This window comes from Nestor notabilis, unplaced genomic scaffold (assembly GCF_000696875.1).
Source record: "Nestor notabilis isolate BGI_N333 unplaced genomic scaffold, ASM69687v1 scaffold13689, whole genome shotgun sequence".
Classification (NCBI taxonomy): Eukaryota; Metazoa; Chordata; class Aves; order Psittaciformes; family Psittacidae; genus Nestor; species Nestor notabilis.
In genome coordinates this window covers 44,435-70,820 of record NW_009944172.1, presented here as the reverse complement: position 1 = coordinate 70,820, position 26,386 = coordinate 44,435, and the positions used below count along the sequence as shown (strand labels likewise).

Below are 26,386 nucleotides of genomic sequence, written 5' to 3'. Positions count from 1 at the left end.
TCCTCAATTCTTTACGAAAAGCTTCTTCAGCACACTCTAAAAATTGCCAGAACAAAACTTTAGGTTTCTTGACTTCTTTGTTGTGTTTGAACCCCTGGTTCACTGAGCAGAATAAGCAAATTATTGCCTGGTAACATGCTGTGTCTCCACTTAGTTCTCTTCTTTAAGACTTTATGGCTTCCATTTAAGAAAAGCGTATGGACAGGACAGGCTGTGTTGTATCTACAGTAGTTTGTAATCTTCAGAAATTTTTTTTATATATGTAACAGAAATTATGATGTTTCAACTTGGGATGAAGTGAATTGTTATTGTTACAGAATTTTTCTTAACTGCAAAGTTTTAAACGGGTGTTTTACTACTGATGCCAATGCCAGTTGATATAAGAGAATCTTCCATATATTTTTTTGAAATTTACCATTTAGCTTCATGTCCAAATAAAGTTCATTTGTGTGTATAAATGGCCTAGAAATGCTACTAGAAATATGACATTTAAAAAAAGTCATTAAAACTTTTGGCAATCATTCCCTTCCATTTCTCCTTTAACCTCAGCCTAACCATTTCTTGAGTGAGTTTAAACAATCTGTTGTTGTTTGGGGTTTTTGTCACAAAGATGGAACAGTCTGGAAATGCCATCTCTTATACATAGCTCCTGAGGAAGTTGGATGGGTTCAATGCAGAAGTAGTGATTTTTCTTACTCTGTAACCAAGAATGCAAGAGGATTTCCTTTCTTGTCTCTTTTAGAAATATTTGTAGCAGAAGAGATATTTCTTTCCAATGGCTCACAGCAAGGCAAATCAAAGTCAAGAAGAAGAGATATTTATACATTGATGAGATACTGCCATGAATAGAAGTGTGGACAAAAGTCTCTTGATTTGACCTATTCAAATTACTTTGTTAACAGTGACAGATATATCACCACTGGGGTTATACTAACCTGAGGAGACTATGGTATACCCTTTTCCCGTTAGACTGGTACGTACAGCCAGGGAATACAAAAATCTCGCCATTGATAACAACACACAAAGAATTATTGTGTGCTGAACTGGTACCCATGTTAACACATGAACTTTCTGACAATAAACAAAACTGCACTTTTGCTCAACCACATCCTGTAAATGCAGGATGATCCTTCATCTTTACTCCTTGATTTGGGCCTCTATTACTACCATGTAGTCATTTTGCTTAAAGGCTGAGCATAGAATGAGAAATGCTAACCAAACTAGGATGTTGACACTATTCCACTGTTTTCCAGTGTCTTTTATTTAATTGAACAACATAAACCCCAACTGTGCTGCCAGATGCAGAAGTAACAAAAGGTCATTCTGTAGAAGATGATCAATTAAATATTATTTCCGTCAGTAAATTACCTCTGTTGTATTTTCTGGATGTCATTTGTTCTATATAGATCAATAAATGTTAAAAAATAGCTGTATCTGAAAAAAAGGGACACACTGGTACTGGTGATACAGTAAGTATGCTAATCCAAATACTCTATCTCTTAAACATAACATTTGACGCAAGTGATCTTTTTTTTTCCTCTTACTACTATTTCATATATACATGTCTGGAGGCAGCTTGATGTATGAATAAAGTATCTGAACTTGAAAATCCCACATGAAAAATTTTGTGTGCCTCATGATACAAAATACTGTTCTACCTGGAATGTTAGGTGTCCCAGTTTACAGAAATCAGGTGGGGGAGGAGGAGGAAGCAGTGTTGAAGCTTTTGTACATATCTGTCTGTCTGTCTGTCTGTGTATCTATGTATGTATGTATGTATGTATGTATCTATCTATCTATCTATCTATCTACCTATCTATCTATCTATCTATCTATCTACCTATCTATCTATCTATCTATTGCTACTATACATTGAATGGAAAATAGAAGTAACAGGAAGAAGACGTACCTAGCAGTGTCAAGACACAAGCCAATATTGCAATCAGGGCTCCAGTGCTAAGTCCTGCAGGCAAGATATATGCTTCTGCATTGCATGACTGAGCAATACCATCTGCATCACAATCACAGACTCTGATGGTGAGGGTATTAGTGCTACTAAGTGAAGGTGATCCACTGTCCACAATGAATATTGGCAAGTAGAAAACAGACTGTTCCTGTCTTCGAAACCCATTTCGTCTGGTTAATACTGTTGCAGTATTATCTAGATAAAGGAATATAAAGATAAATATTAAATACATGACCTTTCTAAACCACAAGCCTATAGATAAAACAGTCTTTCACTTGAAACGCTTTATAAACACATTTTTATTATTTCAACAAGATTATCTTTCCTGGCATATATTTTTGATGCTGCAGAGATAGAATCAGCTAAGAAACAATACCTAACTAAAAAAAAGATTTCTATTTTTCACAAATGACTGATTCAAAATTGCAGAGGTCTATTTAATTTTAGTTAAGCTCACAGTTCCACACTCTTGATGTATAGCTGAAGATGAGATCATTATTAAAAAAATATATAAAAATTTACCTGTTGGTGATCAGATTAAGTATTTATGTACATGTTTCCAAGGATCTATTTCAATTACTTACAGATATAGCTATAACATTTAATGTAAGGGATTAACATATCAATAGGAGAAGAAGTTCTGAAGAGCAAGGAAATATTTTTGAATGCAAACCCAAAATCCAGTTGGTACACAAATACAAGTAATTGCACATGTAAGAAAGATATGCACTTGTTTTTTCGTCTAATCTGAGGGTCAAGATGACTACTATAATCCATCTAAAATGCATGGTTTGATGCTGCTCTGAGTTGGGTGATTAAAAAGTCCTTGTCTTTCAGAAAACATGTACAAAACTCACTGTGTTCAATACAGGTTGACAGCTCCTGAGAGGTAGGGAATGTATATGTGTATATATATATATATTTTTTTTACATAAAATGTATAGAAAAGGTTGGTCGGTCTATCTGTCTATCTATCTACTGATCTGTCTACTTATAGACAGATATATTTATAATCCTGTAAAGTTATCTTTTTGTGTCATCTATTATGACCTATCTGGCAAAATATGCAAGCACTTGTTCATATAGCATCATATGAGATATGCATAAAATTAATTAACATCAAAAGAGGCAATTGCCGTTGTGTTTTGTAACTCCATTGATTTTACTGTCATTGCAAAAGTCTGTTATTACTGTTTTTTTCAAATTATACATTCTCTGAAAGATGCTTGTCTTTTCATTAAATACTTTACAGTACTTGTAACGATGTCAGATTTCTGACTAGAGTCTTATTCTAATGTGTTTTTATTATTTTTATCATTATTACTATTACAGTCTTTAGTTTTGAACTGCAAGCTGCTCATATGAAGAAAATTAAGCATGTCAGTAACTACATGAAGGGTAAATCAACAAATAGCTGTGCAAAAGAACTTTATTAGGTCACGTTATGCTTAGTGAAAGTTGTTCAAAGTCTGTCTGTACAAACAGTATCCTTTAGTCTACCATATGTCTGTTTTTCTTTTTTTAATAATAAGGATGACTTTGTAGCTCTGGTTTAGTACTGATCCATAAAAGAGCAAGAGTAACATAGTGTCTATCTAGTTCTATTTGCTTCAGTTAATAGCTAAACTGACTGATGCATGCCCAGCTGCCTCATATGCAGTACAACTAATGAGAACGCCAATTAGACGCCAGTTCTCAGATATTTCAACTAATAGAAACATGATGTCAGTGGGAGTCTCTGCATAAGACTTTGGGGAAACAGTCATAAGAAGTCTGCATAAATATTGTAGGCAGGTTCCATTATTAAAAACATTCTTCAATAGGTAGTATACTTACTGAAAAGATGTGGTTTTCTAAAAAAAACAAAAACAAAAACAAAAACAAAAACAAACAAAGAAACAAACAAAAAAAATCACAAAAGAAAAAACACCAAACAAAAATGTGCAAATAAAAAAAAAAAAAACAAATGCAAAACGAAAAAAACACTTATTTTTTTATGCTCTGAGTTATATTAATAAAACATGAATTCCTGGACATTTTCCAGTCATGACCCCAAGATGAAATCTAACTTAGGTAAAAATCTATAAACACAAGGAAAAAATGTGAGAAAAGTGACTTCTGGAAATTTTTTTTTTTTTAAGCTACTTTATTTGGCTCAAGGCTTTAAATGATTCAAACAACAGCTTACTTTCCTTGACAAATCTATAGATAAATTATTTTGTAGGTTGATTGTACTTCAGTTTATTTCCTTACCAGAATAGAAGTTTATGTAGACCATAATCAGCACAATATACTCAAATTGAAAGGTGTTAGTGGTGAATATTTACCCCCAAAAAATGCCCTTACCTTTGTTGTCTTGCAGTGTAAAATTGTGGTTATTTGCTGCTTCTGTTGTTAAACTGAAGTAGAACTGATGGCCATTTGGTGGATCATCTTTATCAATGGCACTGATTTTCTGGATCACCTGTTTTGAGATACATCGGGGTTCATTGTTTGAAATGGTAAGAAGCATAAATATATGTGCATTGTATAATCCCTCCATTTCCTATTGAAGTATCAACACTTCCTTGAGTCCTGCCCATATTGCATTTTGGCTTTCTAACCTCCTAAGCATGTGTAGATACTAAAAAACCAAAAAAGTGATGCAGCTCTTTACTTTCCCTGAACCAACTTTATTGACCAAAAGCAATGATTCGCAGGGCCTATGAGAAAGTTAGGTCCTGTCATTCACCAGAGCTTGGAGTATAAACTGCTTAGCAGTAGAAGAAATGTATGGACCTTTATGTAGTTGTCAGTGACTGCAATTCATGTTGTAAACTTTCACAAGGAAGCAATTATTCCTTTGAGCATTTTAATTTATATACTTTTTTTTAAAATATGAAAAATAAAAAAGCCAAGTCGTTACTATATTAATCATTACTGGGTTTTGGTTTTGTTTTGTTTTTTTCTAAAATTCAGTCAAAATCTGCCCCCAAAAAGAGTTTTACTATTGCTTACAATCTATTAAGAATGAATACTCAGAGCTAATAGCTCTGACTAGATCCCAGGGGAAATAAACATATAGTCCAATGAGAGCACATATATTCTGTGTTTCTCATGAACACAAACCACTAATCATAGTGTTTTCTTTTAATCATTGAATTTATGCTGTGATTTTGAAATATGCAATAACAACCTCTGCCACAGGACGGACAATATTCAGGGAGAAGGAACAAAAGTGCAAAGTCTCCCAGGGAATATGTGGGATCCACATAGGTGAATCATTCACTAGTTTTCAGTAGAGAGAATAGAGAATGAGTGAATATTTTCCGAGGTCTTACAATGTAGAGAGGAAAAGTCCAAATATAAGGGACACCAAGGATAAACAACACCAGATACTTTTAGCTGAGTCTAGGACTATTTGAAACACGTTGAGAGAGTTAAAAACACTGGGGAATATGGTAGGAATATATCTCCCTTGTGAAAATGTGGCCTTATGGACCATACTTCTGAAGAGAAACAAAAGTACTCTTTTTAGAAATGGTAGGCCTTTAGTCTGAGAAAAACCTCCGTATCATGACTTTCCACTTCCCAGAAAGATTAGGAGGAAGTACGCATTCTTAATATTATTCAAAATTAGGTGAATTTTGTAAAAAGGGTAAGTTATATCAGTAAGAAAACCAGATATTTTATCAGTCCCTTAAACTAGTAATTTTTACACCAGAGTCTTTCTCTTCAGAGGTATGGTGAAGATGGTACGGTTTGATTAATATTGCTTGTGCTTCTCATCAAAGAATCACTTTTACTGGCATGATTCTACTTTATCTTAAAACTGGCAGGCATTCAGAATGAATGGCTGCCTATCTGATAAAAATAAACATTAAAAAATTATCAAGCCATACCTGACCAGCTTGAGCATTTTCACAGACGGTTGTCTCATACTCCATTGCAAACTCAGGGGCGTTGTCATTGATGTCAAGGATAGTTATGGCTACATAGCCTCTCCCAATTTGTGCTGGATTCTCTATAGGCAAAGAAGGCAACAAAACAATAAAGCATATCTTCTTGCAAATTATTCTTTGGGTCAGCACATTTTCATTTGCATTCTTCTTTTGTATATACGTGTCAAATCAACTACAATGCCTCCTAGAAAGACAAGGAAGCTCTTGGCTTGATCTTCTGGACCTGGTGGAAACAATGTTTATGTTTTACAGCTGCCTCAATTAAACTAAGATTTTAGTCTCGGGGATAAACTGAAAAATCTAACTCGTTAATTACAGCACTGAATCACATCATACGGAAGGATAAAAGTAAGATGGTGTAAAACCATCACCAAGGGGTATAGCTAGCCAGAACAGTGCTATGGTTATTATGGGTTAAATACATTTTTGTTGCAATTCAGATTGATCAGTATATTAAGAAGTTAAAAATAGAATTCCATCAGCTATGTATAACAGAAAAAAACAGAAAGCTATATACCCAAGCAAATTTCAAAGTATTTAAAGAGTACAGAGAACTAAGTATTTCAACGCTGTCATTAACACGTTGAACACCTTAAATATTAATCACATTCTTAAATTGAAGCACACCTTTAGCTAAAATATGAATCTGTTCAGGGTTCAACATCATAATTTAAACAGTAGATATTTTTTGACTACATATAAAGGACATCAGTGTGTGCTATACTTATTTTTCTAGATAACACTTCTGTTCTGGAGCAGGAAAAAGAGATATTGTATTATCTTTTTACCACAAATATTAATATTAGTGATAAAGCAGGGCAGAATGAAAAACTATACAAACCTTCATATATGTATCTATCTCTTTATAAGGTATTGCAATCACATTTCAGTAAATAAATATTTAAAGCAGTGCATCCAAACATAGATCACAAAATGTGATTTGGTTTGGGTTTTTTTTTCCCCACATGTGAAATACTAGAGGAGTAAGAAATTTCAGCAGCAACTTTTTCCTCTGCTGATTAAAGCTTATTCAAAACCAAGCAGGCCATAAACATACTTTAAAGCATTGTAGGGTATTACTTGTGTCTCCTAGATTGTCACTTGTGTCTCACTTGGCTGCCTTGACAGTTTTGTTACTACCCAAGAAAATTTTTGATTCCCATGCTTGCTTCCTAGAGCAAAATTCTGCTCCTGAGAATACAAGATAAATTCACACAGACACTGAATGACAAATGTTAGCTTTCAGGTTAAACATTAAATTAACCTTAGTGGAAGCAAGAAATGAGGATTTTTAAAATAGGCCAGAAAACTGATAACTCTTACTATTACAGCCCAACAGAGTAATAATAAGGATGAAATTTGAAGAAATATAGTTTCTTAGTTTCTTCAAATATAAAAGCAAAAATATATGTTTTTTACAGAATGTATTCAGAGCTAAACAAGTTTAGGTTTAAATTTGCATTAACAAAATTCTTATTTTATGCTTTTCAGTGGTTTGAGTCTTCAATATTTTTATCTTACATGTGAAAGGATACCAAGTACAATATATCTACAGTTTTACCTTAGGAAAGTGAAACCACACAAGCATCCACAAACCCTTTCTTTCATTCCATTTAAAAATGCTGTCGTTGACCAATAGCAATCAGCTCTGAGTGCCATCATTAAAATGATGTATTCTGTATCACTTTTCCTCTAATGATACTTCATCTGAGACTGTTGACTTAACATATCTCATCTTCCTTTGTATTTATTTTTCAGAAGTTGAGAGTCTATACAAGGTGTGAGGAGAAGTAAAGAGCAAATACTTTGTCTGTTGTATTTCTAACTTTTATCACATAGTCTTTTACACTAAGAACTTATTTTTATTGGCCATGCTATGAGCCTGTCATAATTTTTCTCAGTGCAGCTGATCACAACCAAATCTGAAGGTTTACACATAAACAGCCAATAAATCTTTAAATTGTTACTTACGACTCTCCATAGCCAAAACTGTGATATTATGAACAGCATTAGTTTCTCTGTCCAAAGATTTGGCAGTTGTAATGACTCCACTGTTGGCATCAATATTGAAATACCTCTCCAGGTCTGTGTTTCGATCTATCGAGTACCTAGGTGAAGGATGAAAGAAAACTTCTGATTTATGTTCAGGCACAGTCTGTAAAAATGTTTCATCAATCTCTTAATAGTGGAAAGGTTTTCACTCTTTTGCTATTTTGAGCATTGTTCTATCCACTGGGGTGTCAAGAATATTAATATGTGAGAGAGATACGCAATGACCTGTGCAGTCACAGTGTCCTCTTAAAGTGAGATTATAGGTATTCCCCTCTCGTTTCTTTCTTCCTCCCTGCTGTAAGGCAAACTTTCATTTAGTCAGGGAATAGCACCCTCCTGAACCCCAGCAAAGGAGAAGGACAGATGGAAGTTTGCTACATGGCTGTACCAGCCTGACACTCCTCCCACGAGGGCTATCAGTCTGTGCACAGACCTTCCCAGTGTGAGCAGAAGAGCCCCTGAGTCACCCAGAGCTGATGATAAAAAAGAGGAGGAAAGAGAAAAAAGAGAGAGACATGATGCAGAGTAGGTCAAGAGATTACATGTCATCAATGTCAGCTCCTGGTGATTTACTGTCATTAGACAAACACAGCCTTGTGCCCTTACCTCTTTGGCTTAACATATCTTTTACCACCAAATGAGCTCCTTAGCAAACAGAAAATAGCACAGGGAAGAAGGTCAAAATTCCTGTGGGCATTTTGCTTATAACCCTTTTGAGAGAAAGGGACAGTTGATCAGGCAGGTTTAGATTTACAACTGAAATATTCTTGACATTTAATTTAATATTGGGTCAGATTCTCACACTCTCATTTAGATCAAGTACTTGCTGCAGCGCACTTCCCTAAACTCAAGGTGAATTAAAACACCTGAATCAGACCAATTGTGATCATTACAACTACTATCACATTGATGATAGATTATTAATATAAGTTTAAACAAATAATTTGAACAAAGTAGAAGGAAAGAATTAAGGAAGATAGTTTCATAGAATCATAGAATCACAAAATGGTTAGGGTTGGAAAGGACCTTATGATCTTCTAGTTCCAATCCCCCTGCGTTTGGCAGGGACACCTCACACTAGGCCTTGTTGCCCAAAGCACTCTCCAACCTGGCCTTCAACACTGATAGGGATGGAGCATTTACCACTTCTTTGGGCAACCTGTTCCAGTGCCTCATCACCCTCACAGTAAAGAACTTCTTCCCTATATCTAATCTGAACTTTCCCTGGTTTAATTTGAACCCATTACCCTTTGTCCTATCACTACAGTCCCTGACGAAGAGTCCCTCTCTGGCATCCAGTCCCTCTCTGGCAGTTTAAAAATGGGGCTTCACAGATGTAATGATCTTACGACAATATTTGTTTATTCTCTGTTGTAATATACCAACTTCTACTTTGTTGTATTACTGTGTTTTTATCTATCTCTTTTGGCCGCAAAAATCTTAGAATGGAGACTTGTTACATAATTAGAATTGTTTTGCCATATTATGTCCCACAAAGACAATGAAGAGAGAGAGAACAAAGAAAAAGTTGTAACAATAGCAACATCGGTTTTCATGGATTTAGGCCTTCTCTCTTCTTGTTTGGGTTGTTGGTTTTCTTTTTTTTTTAGATTTATTTTATGTTACCTGTAGTTTACTTTTTACTTTATTTCATGCTAGCACTGTTGTTTACTTGGTCAGCAGTGCTTTTCAGCTGTTTTGTGCCTGGCAAGTTTCCCCATGAGACTGTGCCTGTCACCTCTGCTATATAGCTAGTCATGGCAGGCCCCGTAGCTGGGATTCAGTTTCCTGACAGCCCTCTGATTTCCCAGCTATTAACACTATAACTATGCGATTTGAAGAGCCAAAGACCTTGTTTAAAAAAATAATAATAAATAAAGAGAGAGAATAAAGAATAAAAGAGACATGAGAAAGGCAGAAAAAAATAAAGCAAGAAACAAATGGTGAAAAAAGGCAGGAGAGAGGAGGGGCAGGGAGGAAGAGAGGGAGAAAGGAGGGAGGTAGACAAGGAGGTGAGAAAGAAAAGGATGGAGAGAGGGTGGCAGGCAGAGAAACAGGCAGGATGGAGGGAGGTAGAAACGAAGGAGGGAAGGAAGTCAGGAAGGCAGGAAGGAAGGAAGGAAGGAAGGAAAGGAGGAAGGGAAGTAAACAAGTTATATAAATTGGATTATAGATTTTTATGGAACAAGAAGTTTCCTTTATGAAGCAAGCAGTTTCCTTTAACTTATTTATAAATGTTGTATCCATATTCAAATCCTAAAAAAAGTATAAAATGTTTTAAATACTTTTAATCCTTTAATTCCTTGCCATTAAGACTTGAAAATCTTTGAGCTGTAGGAGTTTTAAATCCTTTATTTAAGCTAGCTCTAACATCAATAGTTCTTTGGTCCATACATGGTAACCTCTTATTTTCAAAATATTTATTTGATTCCCTAACCCCAGTATCATCAAGGTTTTAATTTTGTCTGATCTTTTAACTTCTCCATTTTCTAAATTGTATCAAATATAATTTTAATCAATATAATCCAGTGTTTTGAATTTGGAATACTTATTTATAGATTTATAATTTAAACTTCTTAAATAGATCATGAAAAGTATTATGCATTAATCCTCCTTAACATATTCTAATTTTAGGTGAATCTGGCTCTGATGCATATCACAGCAGATGCAGGACAGCTTTATATTATATGATCTGGCAGTAGCCCTAACAAGGTACATTGCAGGTTCACAAGTGTATAGATAAACCCTCACTATTTTTCTTTTTCTTTCTTCTCAAATTCCAAACGACTTTGAAGCAGAAGAATTCTTCAGGATGTTAGTTAAGATGATGATATAGCTATTTTTTATGTCGGAATTCTAAAAGTAACCAGATCAAGTCAAACAAACACATGCTTATGTTTACATAGAATTCAAAAACATTCTGAGTACAGACTGCATTTATGGAACTTCATTTAATCGTACCCTACATGATTCTTCTACACCAGATATTGTACATCAGTGCCAGAAAATGCTGCCACAGGAAAGAAAGAGCTCAGCAAAGATAAATTTTGCAAGTAAATCCATGCCAGCCAGCCATCTAAGACTTGTTTATACTTGATAGGAATTAGTTATTTTGAATATGTTGTAAATATATAATGAAAGAGATATAACACTTATGTCACCTCTAAGGGTGAAACATATGCTTTATTTTTTCAGCTTGAGGTTTCTGGTTTAGAAATTACAGAGATACATTAGAGTCCCAGTATCACATTCAATGCATGAAAGCACCAAAAGGTGACATCCAAATGAGTTTTGTACCCGTTTTCTATGTGTGCCCTAAATGAACAATAATAATGAATGAAACTTGGTACTAACTTTCAGTTGTGAATGTGTTCCTTCTCATACAGATGTTTTAAGTTCACAAAATTCCTGAGTCAGAAGTATTACCCTTTAGATCCTCTGCATGTTTTTTTGACAATTATTATTACTACTCTCCATAAGAAAAGCTATAAGTAACTCACAGCAAAATTAACAACTTCAATGGTTTAAATAAATAAACAGTTAAGACATAATTACCTCACAGGGCTATTTGAGGCATCTGGATCATGGGCCGCTACAGTTCCAATGATAGTGCCCACCTTTGCTGCTTCAGACACAACCATGGAGTACAAACGTGATGTAAACACAGGTGGCTCATCAACATCTTCTACAATTATCTTCACTGTCGTCATATCACTGAAGGGTCCCAGACTCAGGAAGCGAGGGTCGACATGCATATTTGCTGCTTCTATCCTCAGCGTATAGCTTGTCTTAGCTTCAAAATCCAGCTCCTATACAGGTGAAGTTATTAGGAAATTTTATTATCCTGTGATGTTGTCACAAAACTTTCACTTAAATAAGTACAAAATGAGCTTTGTCATTTGTATCCAACCTCCAATTTTGATTGGCAGAGCATAGCTCATGGCTCATTTTTTTAGCTTTGTCAAAACACTATTTGCAGTGTCTTTCTTTCTAGCAAATACTACCCAATGACTTTAATGGTAAAAGTATTTCCACCATGTGAATGAAACAATAATTCTCTGAGTTAATGGCAAAACTTGCTATGGCTTCTATGAGGACCAAATTCTCCCCCATTATTTCACAACTGTGAATCAGTACTTCTTTTTGTCTTATTCACATTTTATCTAAAGTAATGTCAAATACCTTATACTATACTACCCAAGCATAAGAACTCTATAGAAATCACTAGTGAAAACACCTCATTTAGAAATTTGTGGGTGGGTTGTTTGTTTTGTTGGGGGTTTTTTGCATAGCATTGGGATTGACTAATCTTATTACTCTAATCTCTGTATGAATTTGTGAAGAAAATATGGCAGTCAATTAAACTTCATTGTTTGTATGACAATATTTTGTACTGAGATGCAGCCTTGAGATTGTTTTGGTTTATTCTGCTTATTAAATAAAGTTCACTTTTTTTTTTCCCACCTTCATTCTGCTTTAGTTTTCTTTGATGAAAGTACAGGTTTTCTTTAAATAATACTGCATTGGAATTAAAAATTACCCCCACAACTAATGCTATATTTGTTGTCTGGAGGAGAGTCCCATAAAGGAAATTATTTTGGAGGCAAAAAAAAGTATCTTACTTCATAGGCAATTATCAAAAGAAAGCATCACATTAACGTTAGCACCATTTACCTTATATCTGTAGTCTTAGTTTGTCAGCTCACACCAAATGCACAGCATTCCAAGTGTAATGATTAAAAACACAACAAAACACCAAGCATTTCTAAAAACTGTAGTCTGGTTATTCAACTATTTTTTTTAAAACTAGAATTCCAAATGTATAAAATGGATTAAAAAAAGTTTTCCACAGTTCTGATTCTGAATGCATCATAGGGGTCTGAAATATGCTTGGAAAATAATCTGACAGCATCTGTAAAATGTCCCTGTATTCACTCAGAGGAACAGTAGAGGTGAAACACACATCTGTTGACCTACAAATGCAAGGTTCTAAGTTCTCCATAGAGTTTCAGTAGCATAAATGTCAAATGAAAAACATAAAGTCAGTGATTATGCTGGTGTTACAATACTGCTGTAAACAGTCTAGATTTAAAAATGGAAAATGAATTCCAACACATCACACTCAGAAAGGCACTGAATATTTTTATAGCCTCTGTGTGGCAACAACAGGTTTCTCCAAATGGGAATACATGTGATTCTCATGTTACGCAAACTCTTACTTGCATTGTACCAGAGCTGCAGTATCTATAGTTCTCCAAACAGAGATACACCATAAAAGAAAGGTTTTCTGGATACTGGTCACTATACTGGATACAACTAGTCAGTATTTATTACTAAAGCATAGTTGCTGGGATTTTTTTTAATTTAATCTTGGTTTTAAACTTAAAATACAATATTTGTGCTATGAAACTAACCTCAAAGCCTGAATGCAAATGTAATGTGGTGATAGGATGATGAAAAATGTCTCAGAAACAATATTGTATGGTGATAACAATTAAGGAACTGATAGGACCAGATGAGCAGCAACGTTAAGGAGAAGACAACCAAGCACACATATCTTAAGATTTTACATTTTCTAACAAAAGCATCATATTAACTAAAGAAATTATAACCTGAAGAATGTCAAAGGCTGAGATTTGTTGATCTAAAAAAAAAACCAAAAAAAACCACCACAACCAAAACCCAAGTGAATTATATTTTCGATCAGAATGTACAAAGATATGTAGTGGAGAAGGGGAGGTTAATTCGTTCTCATTAATCTGTGACATCTGTTGAAATTGGATGAGTGAGATTACAGCAGTGCTTAATCAAATACGTTAAAATATCAGTCCAGAGAAGAAAAGGCTCTGGGGAGACCTTATAACAGTTTTCCAATACCTAAAGAGGGCCTACAAGTAACCTGGAGAGGCACTTCTTACAAAGGCGTGTAAGGCCCTTGTAAGAACAAGAGGGGATAGCTGTAAATTGAAACAGATTTAAAGATTAGATTAAACATTAGGAAGAACATTAGTTAGGAAGAAATTATCTACTATGAGGGTGGTGAGACACTGGAACATGTTGCTCAGAAAAGCTGTGGATGTCCCATCTCTGGCTGTGTTCAAGGTCAGGTTGGGTGGGCTTTTTGAAAGGTGTCCCTGCCCATGGCAGGGGGGTTGGAAGCAGATGATCTTTAGGTCCCTTCTGACTTAAACCATTCTATGATTCTATGAAATATATTATGAGACTGAAGACAAGATAGCTTCTTATGATATGTTAACGGCAGCCTCCTACTCATCCTAAGAAAAAATATTGTGACAATTCTGACTTAATAAAGAAAGTACGTAGAACACAGTATATGTAATTGGACAAATTACATAAATTTTAATTTGAATAGACTAAAGACTATAATGAAGAAATATTATTTAAATTATTTTTTAAAAGATCATCATGTTTCTATATTGATTAAAGAAGAGTAAATTAGGACTTTAATACTTGAAATCATAAAAACATGTTTTCCATGTGAATGTTTATGACAAGGGTTGACCGCACTTCCGAATCGTTGTATTTCATTCTTGTAATGGAGAAATAGTTCATTCTTTATTTTACTGAATTACAGGAGTCTTAGACTAGCAGACAATACTAAAGCCCACTTTCATTAGAAAGGTATTTCTTCATTGAGAAAAATGAAAAAGTAAAGATATAGATGTATATTCTGAACAGGCTTGCTTACTAGGAGTCGATTTCACCTCCTCTAAATTAGCCATGTACATTTGAGAAAATCACCATATGGTGCTTACTATGAGTATAGCAAAATTCTTCTATGGAAGAAATCAGCTGGTCTGTTTTTGGATGCCTATTTTTCACCAGTCACTGGTAAGGAAGTCTCAATGAGTGGAAGTAAATAACTGCTTTCAGTGACATGAATCTTGTCCTAAGATTACTTCAGATACCTTCTGGTATTCAGTGCTGTTGATAGTTTCCAAAAGATATAAGGGTCTTTTAAAATGAAAAATAAATAAATAAAAAATCTATTGTACCTACATATACAGTGGGAAAGAGCTGGTGTTTAGACAAGGGAAGTATGGATTGTCAAAGGGTTTTTAAAACATCAAACGGTATTGTGTTATACAGGGGCAATAATATTGTTTTATTTTAGTTCTTTGTAACAGAGTTTATCTATCTCCTGCGAGGTGTGACAATCTCTACAAAAGCTGCAGTCATCATCTTCAGTCTGGTCCTATAAGATATACATCCTCAGATCCTGCAGTGAATACACAAGTACCAGGTTCTGAGACAAATTAAATGAAACCTCTAAAATATAACTAGTATGCAAGACTTCTTGACCTGGTGGAAATGTGTCAACAATTCATAGATAATATAATGAAGACATTGCATACTACAGACATCAAAGAAAGACTGAAAAGTGAACTGAAAAGATTTCTTTTTATTATTATCTAATTATCACTAATGTCTGTTATATAGTGTTATTTAATTGGCCTTTGGATCATACCTTCATTATTTCCTGATATAACAAAAGCACGAGATTCCAAAAATGGAATACCAAGTCAACAGACTACTACAAATCACTGTATCAGTGTTGAAGGTTAAATGGACAATGTATACTCCAGTCCTTCGGTAAAGTGAATAGAGCTTGGCAGCTTCATTAATATCTGTGCATTAGTGTTATCTGATTAGATCCTCTGCATGATCCATTCATCTCTTTCATATGGAGGTTTGTGAGGTCTGTCTTCCTTTTTATTTTTTTTTTTTTTCGTTTAAGGGGTAAGAGTTTTATCCTGTCTGAAGGAAATTACAAAACAAGTCATCTATATTAAAGGGGCTGAATAGGAAGTTGTCATTCACAGAAAGCCCATTTTTTGTAATGTTCATTTTTTATTGTATGGTAACTTTGTAATAATGCACTTTGCAGAGGTGAAAATCCCATTTTTAAGTCCAGCTGAGGTTTTATATTGAAAACTGCAGTACATCAAACAAATGCACATTATCTCTCAAAGGAACCATGGAAGCCTCAAGTTCTTACATTGCAAACTCTGGCAAAGAATTTAAAGAAAAATTTCTAACTGCAAAAAAGTGAAATGTTAACTGTAATAAAAGGATACCTTTTCACTCAAAACCTTTTGCATAAGCCCCCCATTTTTATAATTGTTAGTATTACTAACCCAGGTTTTAGAACAATCTCTTAGCATTCAGTTTCTATGACAAAGTACTTTGCAACACTATTTTCACATTTTGTCCTCTAACATTCAAAGGTTGGTGATACTGGTGGTAGGTCTGTGCATTGCAGGGGGAGAAATGAAGCCAAAGTGAGCAAGGACTGTACCTGTGAAAATCTTATTGCTTGTCACTTGGTCCAGAAAGACACGACAACCCTCTCTCTATAGTCTTCAGGCTTCTTTTCTTTGCACTTAAGTCCACTGCAATCTCCATAGACTTCCAAACGGTTTGAATCAGACCTCCAAAAAGTCACATATGATACATCTAATAAAAATAGATTTTGCAGCCTTTCTTATTGTGAAATTAGCATTCCTACTTTAAACACCAAGAATATGATAAAGGTGTAGGTGGCTACAGATCATCTCTAAGGTTTTTATCTTAAGATGCTTTGCTACTTAACTATTATTATTACTGAAGTCTAACTAAGGCTTGCAATTTGTGGATAAAGTCAGGTCTGTACTTACATGAGGCCTTTTTCTGTACATTATTTTTAGGAACTGTGCTATGAATTACAAACAATATGGTCTTGTGTGTGCATTTTGCTTAGAGAGTGAAGCCAAGATTTCATTCATGTATATTACGATCAGGTTTCTGTGATCAGTCAACATGAATTCACTTTGAAATTGTGCACAGATAGGTTTGCATGGACACTTCAGAATTTGTTGTATTAAATGACTGAATCAGCATTCATTTTCACAAACATTTCTTCAATTCAAAGGTTTCTACCACAGAGACAAATCCAACTCAGTTTTAAAAACTTCAATATATTCAGGAAAATTACACTTTTCTTCCAAAAACTCTCACCACTGTGAAGTGTAGCTATGCAAATTATGTGACTCCTTACTAACAGAGCATTGATAGCAGAATGTACATTACAAATGAAACCACAGGAAGGAATTGATCCTACTCTACAGATGGAGAACTGAGTCACAGTGTGAACCAGGATAAAATTTTCAAGTGTTTCTAAGAAATATAAATACCCAATTCCTTGTCAAAAGCTGTACAAAACACTTTATTTCTGAAAAGATCACCTAAGATGGTTGTTTTCCTAAATCCTGCTTAAAAGTAACTTACACATCTAATTTAGCTTTACTTAGGAATTCACTACAGCGAGTGTGCCTACAGGGTGCAGAATAGCCAAACTCTAACATTATTTGCAATACCAGAACTTTAGCACAAGGTTTGAGTAGGTGGTATATTTAGACTGCTCTGTACAGGATAAAAATAAAGGGAGAGCTCTTTTTCTGTTTCACTTGGCAAGCAAGAACTTCTCACTTATTTAGTGGTAGTATTATTTTTACTATTAAATAAGACAGAAAGTTGGAAAAGAAAAACAAATGGGAAAGCTTTCACAGTAACTTAAACTACTAGGCAACAAATTGTGTCAACATAGCAGGTTACAGGAAAAGACCCCCACTAGTTTTCCCACCACTGACCCACCCATCCTGTAAGCTGAGAATACTGCTCTGAATTGTGCTTATGGATCCCATTCACTTGTTTATACCAGCTGCTGGAAAAGTTTGTCTTCTAGCATTTTTCATACCTTTTGCAGGTTGGAAACAGAGTATGGCATCCTAAAAACAGCTTTGGCACTTTTGTACACCATCCTAGATCTATGTTGGACAAATTTTTGCATCTGAATTCAGCTAATGCATTGCTGAAGATGGTAGACTTTATTTTTTAGTTCCAATAACCAAGTAAATGGTTAAATACTGGGTTTCACTATCTCCTTCATAAGATGAAATTCTAGCTTCACTGATCTCACAAAAAAATCAATTCTACCCAGATTTAACCTCCTGTTATTATTTAAGCCATAAATTCATGGAAAAAAGTTAGTTCTTGTCCCAAAGAAAACCTTGAAAAAGTTGGGGGTTTTTTTGTACTTAAGCAAATTCCTAGAATACATGAACTTCACATCTAAGTAATTTAATTTTGATTCAAACATCTTAACCAGCACAAAAGCAAATAAGTTATCATGAGTGTGACAAAAAACACATAGCAGCAAATACTGTATAATGGTGTATACATGATCCTTAGTTGTGCTGCATAACATAGTACAATCCTACTGTTTTCCCTTTGGAGGGATAAAGACCAAGTGGATGAAAACACTGAGAAAGTACTACTTATCTGATACTGTATGGTCAAGAGAGTTATGATGAGTACCAGCCTATTGTCAAAATGTTACCTTGAACTAAGGCTTAATTTAATAGCTAGCATATAGTACTAGGCATGGCATATAATTGGGTACATTGGGTACAAGCAGCAACAGTACTAGCATATTCAGGAACACATAATCCCCAGTCCTGCCAGGGCTATAAAAGGATGAGAACTACTACTAGTATTTGAAAAATAGCACTGTTCTCAAAATGCTTAGTGAAAAATCCATTCTGAATAAATCATACAAGCCAAAGAGACATCTGGATTTAGCAATGCGGAAGAGATACACATAAGGGAAGAATATGCTCCTTATTTTGATGAATATCACAGTTAGAGTAAATCCGTTATTTTTTCTGCTGACTTTTGACGTTTTGAAATCTCTGTGTCATTGGGTGCAGAGAAGAAACATGTTCAAATGCACATAGAAAAAACCCAAACCAAACAAAAAATTTAACACACCCATACCTCATTCACTGATTTCTCACCTTTCAAAGCAATATATGCATTAGTCAAGTCCATTATACATAAGTAATCTTGGGAAATGGCTAAACATGCAATAATTTTCTAGTATCAAGATTCTTGGTATCTATTATTTCAAAAGTTTGTTTTCCTGAATTTATATAGATAAATAATTTATTTGCAATTTTTGCTGACCCCTGGGCATTTTCTTTTGTATTGCCTGCACTTGGAGCATGCAAAAGTCCTGCTTTGCTCATTGAATTCTTAAATCTCACTTCTTTAAAACTTTTAGAAAATTTTTCTTTTTTTACCTGATGTTCCTTACATGCTAAAAAAAAAAAAAAGTCTTACTTTCTAGTGAGGAAGTAAACTTTTCAAGTTATCTCAAAATGGTTATGTTTCTAAAAACAGAATTTAAAATCCTCAGTTTCTGTGTGGAACTCCAATAACCAAGTGACACACTTTCTGCACAACATCCAGCACAAAAACAAATGGAGCAGTGCCTTCATCTTCTCAGCGTGCTACTGCCTTTTGCTACTGTATGACTGCAGAAAAAGTGTGCAAAGATAAAGCATGCATCTGCATTTAGAACCAAAGTGTGCCTTTTCAGAGGTTTTTGCCTTGGAATTTTACTGCTAATGTGTACACAGACATGTCACCTGAACATATAAATGCACAGGAGTTTAAAAGTTTGGGCATGCATTTCAAGTTTGAGCTGTATCTCAATGCTTCAGCTGATTTCAGGGGCATGAAAAGGAGGGTGTTAACTGCAGTCAGAGGTGTACAGAACATAATGTGCTGGACTGTAAAAGGTTTAGGAAGATTCCAGGTTACAGATCTAATTTCTTTCCTGATTCTTTACTAATAAGAACAAATTGTCATGTAGGGATAACCATTGCCCAACTCTAGTGATCAGGCAGGTAAGGCTCGGTGATTGAAGCCCATTTAACCTGCATACACTGTCATTGATGGTCTTCTATATACTTGTTCTCCAAGTTTTTGCCTTGAAAAAAGATTATTCACATTACATGTATTAGTGACTGATCTTTCAAGGGGGATGAACATCCTCCATTTGTTGTAACATCTATACATGCTTATCCACTCTCAGCAGGTGTTCAGGACATCAGAAAATTAGAAAATTGCAGCAACAGGCCCTGTTAAAATCGATGCAACAGAGGAGGAAAACCCAACCCAAACCAAAACAAAAAATCCCACAACCAGAAATGGAAGTTTACGAAGATTAAAGAGTATATAGATAAGAAAAATTTGCTGTGGAATCATATTAACTACAAACCTAGGTCCTTGTTCAGGAACATATTTACACATTTTCTAGAATGCTAAGTCAGTCCCACATTGTAGGGGTTATTAAATTGTTCAGGAGAGGTAACACCATAGATTTAGTATTGACATTGACAAGTATTCACACTTTGAGAGTGCGAAATGAGAGATTTTCTGATCAAGGTGTTGTTTTGTTGTTTTTTTTCCCCTGTTCACTTCAAAATTTTAAATTTTTTGCAAAACATTTCAGCACATTTATATTTTCTAAAAGGGTATTCTCAAATATGTTGCAACACGCTAAGAATGCTGATATTTAATATTTTTAATAGAAACATGATTTTTAATTTTAAAAAGTTGTTTTTCTAACTGTACATATAGAAAGCTAAGAAGAAAAAATATTTCTTTAAATATTTCAATGTTTTTTAAATATTTTTATAATATATTATTTTGTAAACAATTATTCCTCTTGATACATAATTTTAACGTTAGTAATATATATCTTCTGAATAGAACAGTATCAAACAAAGAAAGATAATTGAATAATTATTTTTTCATTTTAATTATGTTGGGATCTATTTTGCATTTGGAGCTTGCATTTTTACTGTAAGACATATTTTCACATCTCTCTATTACCAGGACAAATGAGATGAAAGCTTAGCTTCCTAACTTGTTTGTGCAGGAGCTTTAAAAAAACCCAAAACAATACAGCTATTGACAAAAAGACAAACTATGATTCTCACTGTAAGTCATTAAAAAGCTCAGAATCACAAACACACAGAAATGCAGATGAAATATGCCAATGGAAACTTTTACAGAAGATAAGGGTTTTAGAAACAAAAGCTTGTACTCTTATTACCTGCCCTTCCTTTACACAAATAGAAATCGAATCAGTGAGAAAAATCAGACTTACCTTCTGAATTGTTATGATTCCCTCCTGGGTGTCTTTGTCAACAGAAATTTTAAATACTCCCAAACCATCACCATCCACAATCTTGTACTCCATTTCAGCATTAGGTCCCACATCTGCATCTGCAGCTTTTATTCTGGCCACCACAGAAGCCACTGGCAAAGACTCTGGGACATTATACTGGTATGATCCTGTGAAATTAAAAAAAATAAAAATTAATGAATTTAGAGCCTTCTGGAACTGTAGGCTAAAAACCAAACCAAAACAAAGCAAAAAAAAAAAAAAAAACCAACCCAAAACAACAAAGAAAACAATAAAAAACCAAACCAAACCAAAACACTACCTTCTTAACATTCACCTTCTTTTATGATACTTGGATATTTACTTGGCCTACCAGAATATAATCTTCAGTTTAAAATAGATTTACCTTTTTTTTTTCTAGGTTTTCATTATCATGGACTTTAATTACTATGGCCATAATTTCTTCCTATGATGAGAGAAGTACAGGGCAAAGATGCAGAAATATAATTCAAAATTTAAGTGCAAATCACAAGGTGAATGCCTGCTACAGAGTTCCAATGCAGAAAATGTTTTACTTTGTTTTCCATTAAAGAGAAAACAAAGCAAGTAAGTCAAATAACAGCGGTATAAACTTATTATTTCATAGCTGTGTATCTTGATTAGGCAGTTTGTAATCTGAATATGATTAGACATAGTTATATATTAATTTCTTTAACAGTAAGTACATCATCTGCATTCTTGAAAATTACAGCTGTTTCATTCAATTAGAAAATTATATATATGCTATCAAAAGCATATCTGAGTGCAATCTGCAGCCAATAACACCCTCACCTTCAAAAATAACTTCAGTTATTCTATTATTATTTCAAATCAGTTTGTGGCTTGAAATAGCAGGAAATCTATTGCATACAGATCTGCTTTTTATATCATTGGAGGTGAGGCTGGAGAGGACATGTGTGGGAGACAATGGAAACTATTTGATTATTGACAAAGAGAAGTAACTGCTTGGCTGGAGAAGAAAGAGTTAAAGAAGAAACAAAATACAATCAAGCAGAGCAGCCAGCCAGCTGAGGAGGAGAGAGCATAAGATACCAAGACACCTGGCTGAGGAGGAGAAAACGTAAAGATAAGAGACTGGTTATTCTGGGACTGATTGTGAGACAGTGAGCAGTGTTAAAAAACAAACTATAAGTCAGGAACTAAACATGATAGGCTACAAACAGAATGGTATAAAAGCTAGAGCAATAGGCTAAAAATAACTGTTGTTAGAATGGTATGAAAGTTAGAGCAGTAGGCAATAAGGCGATTCACTGCATGAAGATGCTCTGAGTCCGTGCTGTTAATCTCCACAGACATGAATATATTATTCACATTTTGATTCTACTTAGCAAGGACTTTTTTTCTTTAAGAAGAAAGCACCCCAGACAGAATGGTCTTAATAAACTGAGCTCTTCAGGTTTGGGCATACAACTATGCTTTTTAATTTGGCTAGGATGAGAATTACCCTGGTCATAGAAAGTAAAAGCAAGGAAGATAACTTTCTGGCTCTTCTGCGATTAACATCTTTGGAAACACCCTATGCACAAAGTAAATCCTGGTAAAATGCCAAAGGAATATGAAGAATTAAGAGTCAAGTTAAGAACTATGCATTCTGAAGTCTAAATGGCAAGAGCTGAATATCTATTAAGGTGTATCTTTTTTTGTCTTTATTTATAGAAAGGAAGTAAAATACATTAATTAATGTACCTGCTGTACATCATTTCATTTTAACTGATCTGAAATGTAGTAGATAAAGAAAAAAGATTCTTCTTATGTAGTAATAGTAATGATAATTATAATAATAACCACAATAATAATAATATACCTTGCTGCCAGTGATTCACAAAGTGCTTAACATGGAAGCTAAGCACTCTTTTTTAGAACTAGCATGACATAAAGAAAATAACAATGTTTAGAAATAATATTACAAGTCATATTTTTATGAAGTAACCTACGCCGTGGAAAGCGAGGTGGGTTGTCATTAACATCAGTCAGGGTGACAGTTACAGATGTAGTCCCTGATAATCCACCATTTTGTCCAACCATGTCCTTTGCTTGAATAACTAGTAGGTATTGGTCCTTGGCTTCTCTATCCATATTTGGAAGGGCAGTCTTGATAACACCTGCAGTAAGACAAGATATGTCAGCAGTTGTGCAAGCAAATACATTACTGTGAAAGCTGGGTTTGCCTTTAAAAGGTAGCTGCAGAGCAATGATTACAACAGGAGAAGAATGAATTAATTTCAACACTAATATTCCAGTTTTTGACTGGGAGCTGGACTTATTTTTAGTCACCAAAACCCACCAATTTTTATCTAGTACAGCTTTCTTTTGGTAATGTCATATATGACTTTGTATTCTGAACATATCCCTGAACTATAGAATTTGTAATAATTTTGGTAACACTCCCTTCCCTGAAAGATGTCGTCTTCTTTGTTTGATTTCCCACTCTTTCAAAGCTAGGAAAATCAGAATATTCTATATTCATTTTTAAGATACAAGGTCAAGATTTATTTCACAATGTCTTGAATAATCATTCACCACAGTAACTCTTACTAATTTTGATATCATACCACACTCCAAATATTTATGAAATTTTCTCATTTTACTTGGAACATATATTTTCTTTAACAATACCCACTGCTAAAGCATTAGTGTAATTAAGATATTTTTATTATTTATAATAAAATACTGTAATATCTGAAACAGTTTTTGTTTTATCCATTTGATGATCTGTAAACAATTTGTAATTAATTGATCTGAAATGAAAACAAGTAGAAAGCTCCATGTTATATTCTTTCAGTTAGGTTGATATATATCAGAAAATAAATGTGCTTTCGCAAGTGTGATCACTTTATGAATATTTCATGCTTAGTACATAGTACAGCTGCTAACTTTGATTTCCAGGGAGGTAACCATTTACTCCACCAGCACTTAGTGTCAGCAGCAAAGGAAATATAAGCAAACTAAATAAAAGAGGGGTGTATTGGGACACATATCTCTTCATCTGATAGTTGTTGAATGTTTAGTTAGAGTTTTATTTCTTCCCTTATGAATGCAGGTCTTGCCATTAGTCATCTCTGGGTTGAAACATTTATTTCATAAACAGGCTGTTTGGCACTATTTCACCCATTTTACAAGCTATGTTAAAATACAATTAATATACAATTTCATAACATTATTGTTTTTACACTAATTTTTCTGGCCTGCTGGTTTTTCTATCATAGTGAAATCACCAGGCAATGTTAACCAATGATTTGGAAGCTAATTATCATGCACAAAGGGAATCTGAGTATCAAATCAAAGTGAAAATGTATGCAAACATTTCAGTCTCAATCATTAAAGATTTTAACTTAGAAGAAACTATCATATTGTTGTGGACCTGTTGTAGTATGAAGATAATTATATTATTCCTGCAAGTTCAGATGTTAAATAGTGTTGCCTTTTGGTCATAACATTGGGATTCAGGTCTGATTCACATCACAGGTTATGACAGATAGGGTAAATAGTTTGTTTCTTTTTTGTGTCAGTATGTTTTTCTCTGAAATAAAAGGTATAAATCTTCTCCATGTTGGCGCAAGTGAACACTCAGGCACAAAACTCCACTGAGCAGAGTGAGAACCTACTTTTCCATTCTGTGAAATGATACAGCAGAATAGCTAAGGGTTATTAAACTGGCAGAAGAGTAAAGTTGCATTTTGTCGTGGCTTAAAATATTCCTAAAATTTCACAAAAATAGGAGAAAAACTCCCACCAGTAATTTGTTTTGAAAGTGACATCGAAATATTATATCAGATAAGGATAGAAAGTGCCACGCTTTCTTTTTCAAACTAATAAAGAAAAGATACATTTCCCACAACAAAGCTTCAGTTTAAAAAGTAGAAAGGACAGATAAATCTATACTTAAGGAAATCTGGGTATGTGATACTTAGGTATTTCTAAACCAAACATCTGCAAAAAAACTTGTTCACAGCATCTTAAAATTTTCATTGATCAGAAAGACAGCAACATGTGGCAGATCAGGAAGCTAGTAGATTGATAAGATGATAAAAGTTCCCATTCCGGTAATGTCTGCTCATCACATAGCTCAGATGTGTCATTTTCATAACCTATTCTGGAAAATAACAGGTTAAAACAGCAACAAATTATAAATGTATTCAATTATCCATGAGACCACATTAGTAAGTTCCTAGTAAGTTTTAATGCACTTCCTCCCCCACTCCCCAGCATTACTGCAGAGAGCTTATGGAAATGTACCTGTTTTCGGCTCCACAGAAAAGTAAGGTTGTCCTTGCAATATGCTGTAAACCACTCGAGCACTGTTGCCATAAGTAGGATCATCTGCGTCAGTGGCTGTCACTTGAACCACAGAGGTACCTGCAAAATGTTTAAGGGACTATTGTACATAAAAGATCCAAAAATATGAACTATACTTCTTCAACATGCTCTGCCAATATATACCTGAAACAGTATGAGGTGGCATTTTCACAATTATTCATCATTTCCATACTGATTCAGCTTAAAATATAAGGTCCTCTTTGTAAACCAGTAGTACCAACTGTTACAGCATTCTGTCAGTCTCAGCCTCTTACTCACAGCAATAAGCATCTCACTCAGTAGCTCCCCCTCTCTATCTCCACCTTTGGTTGGTCGAGGGTATATGAACAGTATTTCTTAAATGATGGCGATGCCTGAAGTATGCTTAAGTATGAAATAAAGTAATGATTTCCCTTTGAAAAGAAGTTGGCATGCTAAAATTGTAATGAGTAGTTAAGAGATTCAAATATGCATACATATATGTTCATATATTTTGAAAATTGTACACACATATATATAAAATTAATTGTAACCTATAAAATTATTTACCCTTTTTTGAAAAGACGGCTCAAGAATTTTTGTGTGAGGTCAGAGAAAAACTAGTGAAAGCTGTCTCCAAATTCCATTTAAGAGTACTTATTTCCTTCAGTAATCTGCAACACTTTGGTATCAATTTTGATAATAATCTGCTGCATAAACATTTCTTGAGCAAGAAATGTCTCTATGTTGACAGGAGTAAGAAAGTGAAATGTCTAACTGGCTAGCAAGAAGGATATATTTTGTGAGAATCTCATTCTGTATCTAGCTCCTATTCATTATATTTTCAACATCAGTTCCTATTTGTTTTGTTATTACAGCAGCTTTATGATGCATGCTGAGCATGATAAAACAACACTTGGGAGCCAGGGCCTTGGCCATGGTCATCACCTTTTGGCAGCCAGAAAGTGCTATTTTTTCTCACAGGCAGATTGTCTGGAACACTGAGACCTTCCATTCAGCAGCCCAGGGACCCATTTGGAGGTTAGGTTGCAAATT

General features: G+C 34.4%; 1 protein-coding gene across 1 annotated transcript in view; it reads right to left on the bottom strand.

The window, feature by feature from the left end:
• CDH7 (cadherin 7, type 2) overlaps nucleotides 1–26,386 on the bottom strand; it is a 68,631-nt gene that overhangs the window by 6,272 nt on the left and 35,973 nt on the right. The window contains exons 3-10 of the mRNA XM_010022313.1: nucleotides 25,292–25,411; nucleotides 22,990–23,157; nucleotides 20,978–21,165; nucleotides 11,515–11,768; nucleotides 7,879–8,015; nucleotides 5,848–5,969; nucleotides 4,313–4,430; nucleotides 1,910–2,161 (exon numbers count right to left, since the gene is read on the bottom strand). Of these exons, the coding sequence (XP_010020615.1) occupies nucleotides 1,910–2,161; nucleotides 4,313–4,430; nucleotides 5,848–5,969; nucleotides 7,879–8,015; nucleotides 11,515–11,768; nucleotides 20,978–21,165; nucleotides 22,990–23,157; nucleotides 25,292–25,411 (1,359 nt within the window). The remainder of the gene's footprint in view (nucleotides 1–1,909; nucleotides 2,162–4,312; nucleotides 4,431–5,847; nucleotides 5,970–7,878; nucleotides 8,016–11,514; nucleotides 11,769–20,977; nucleotides 21,166–22,989; nucleotides 23,158–25,291; nucleotides 25,412–26,386) is intronic.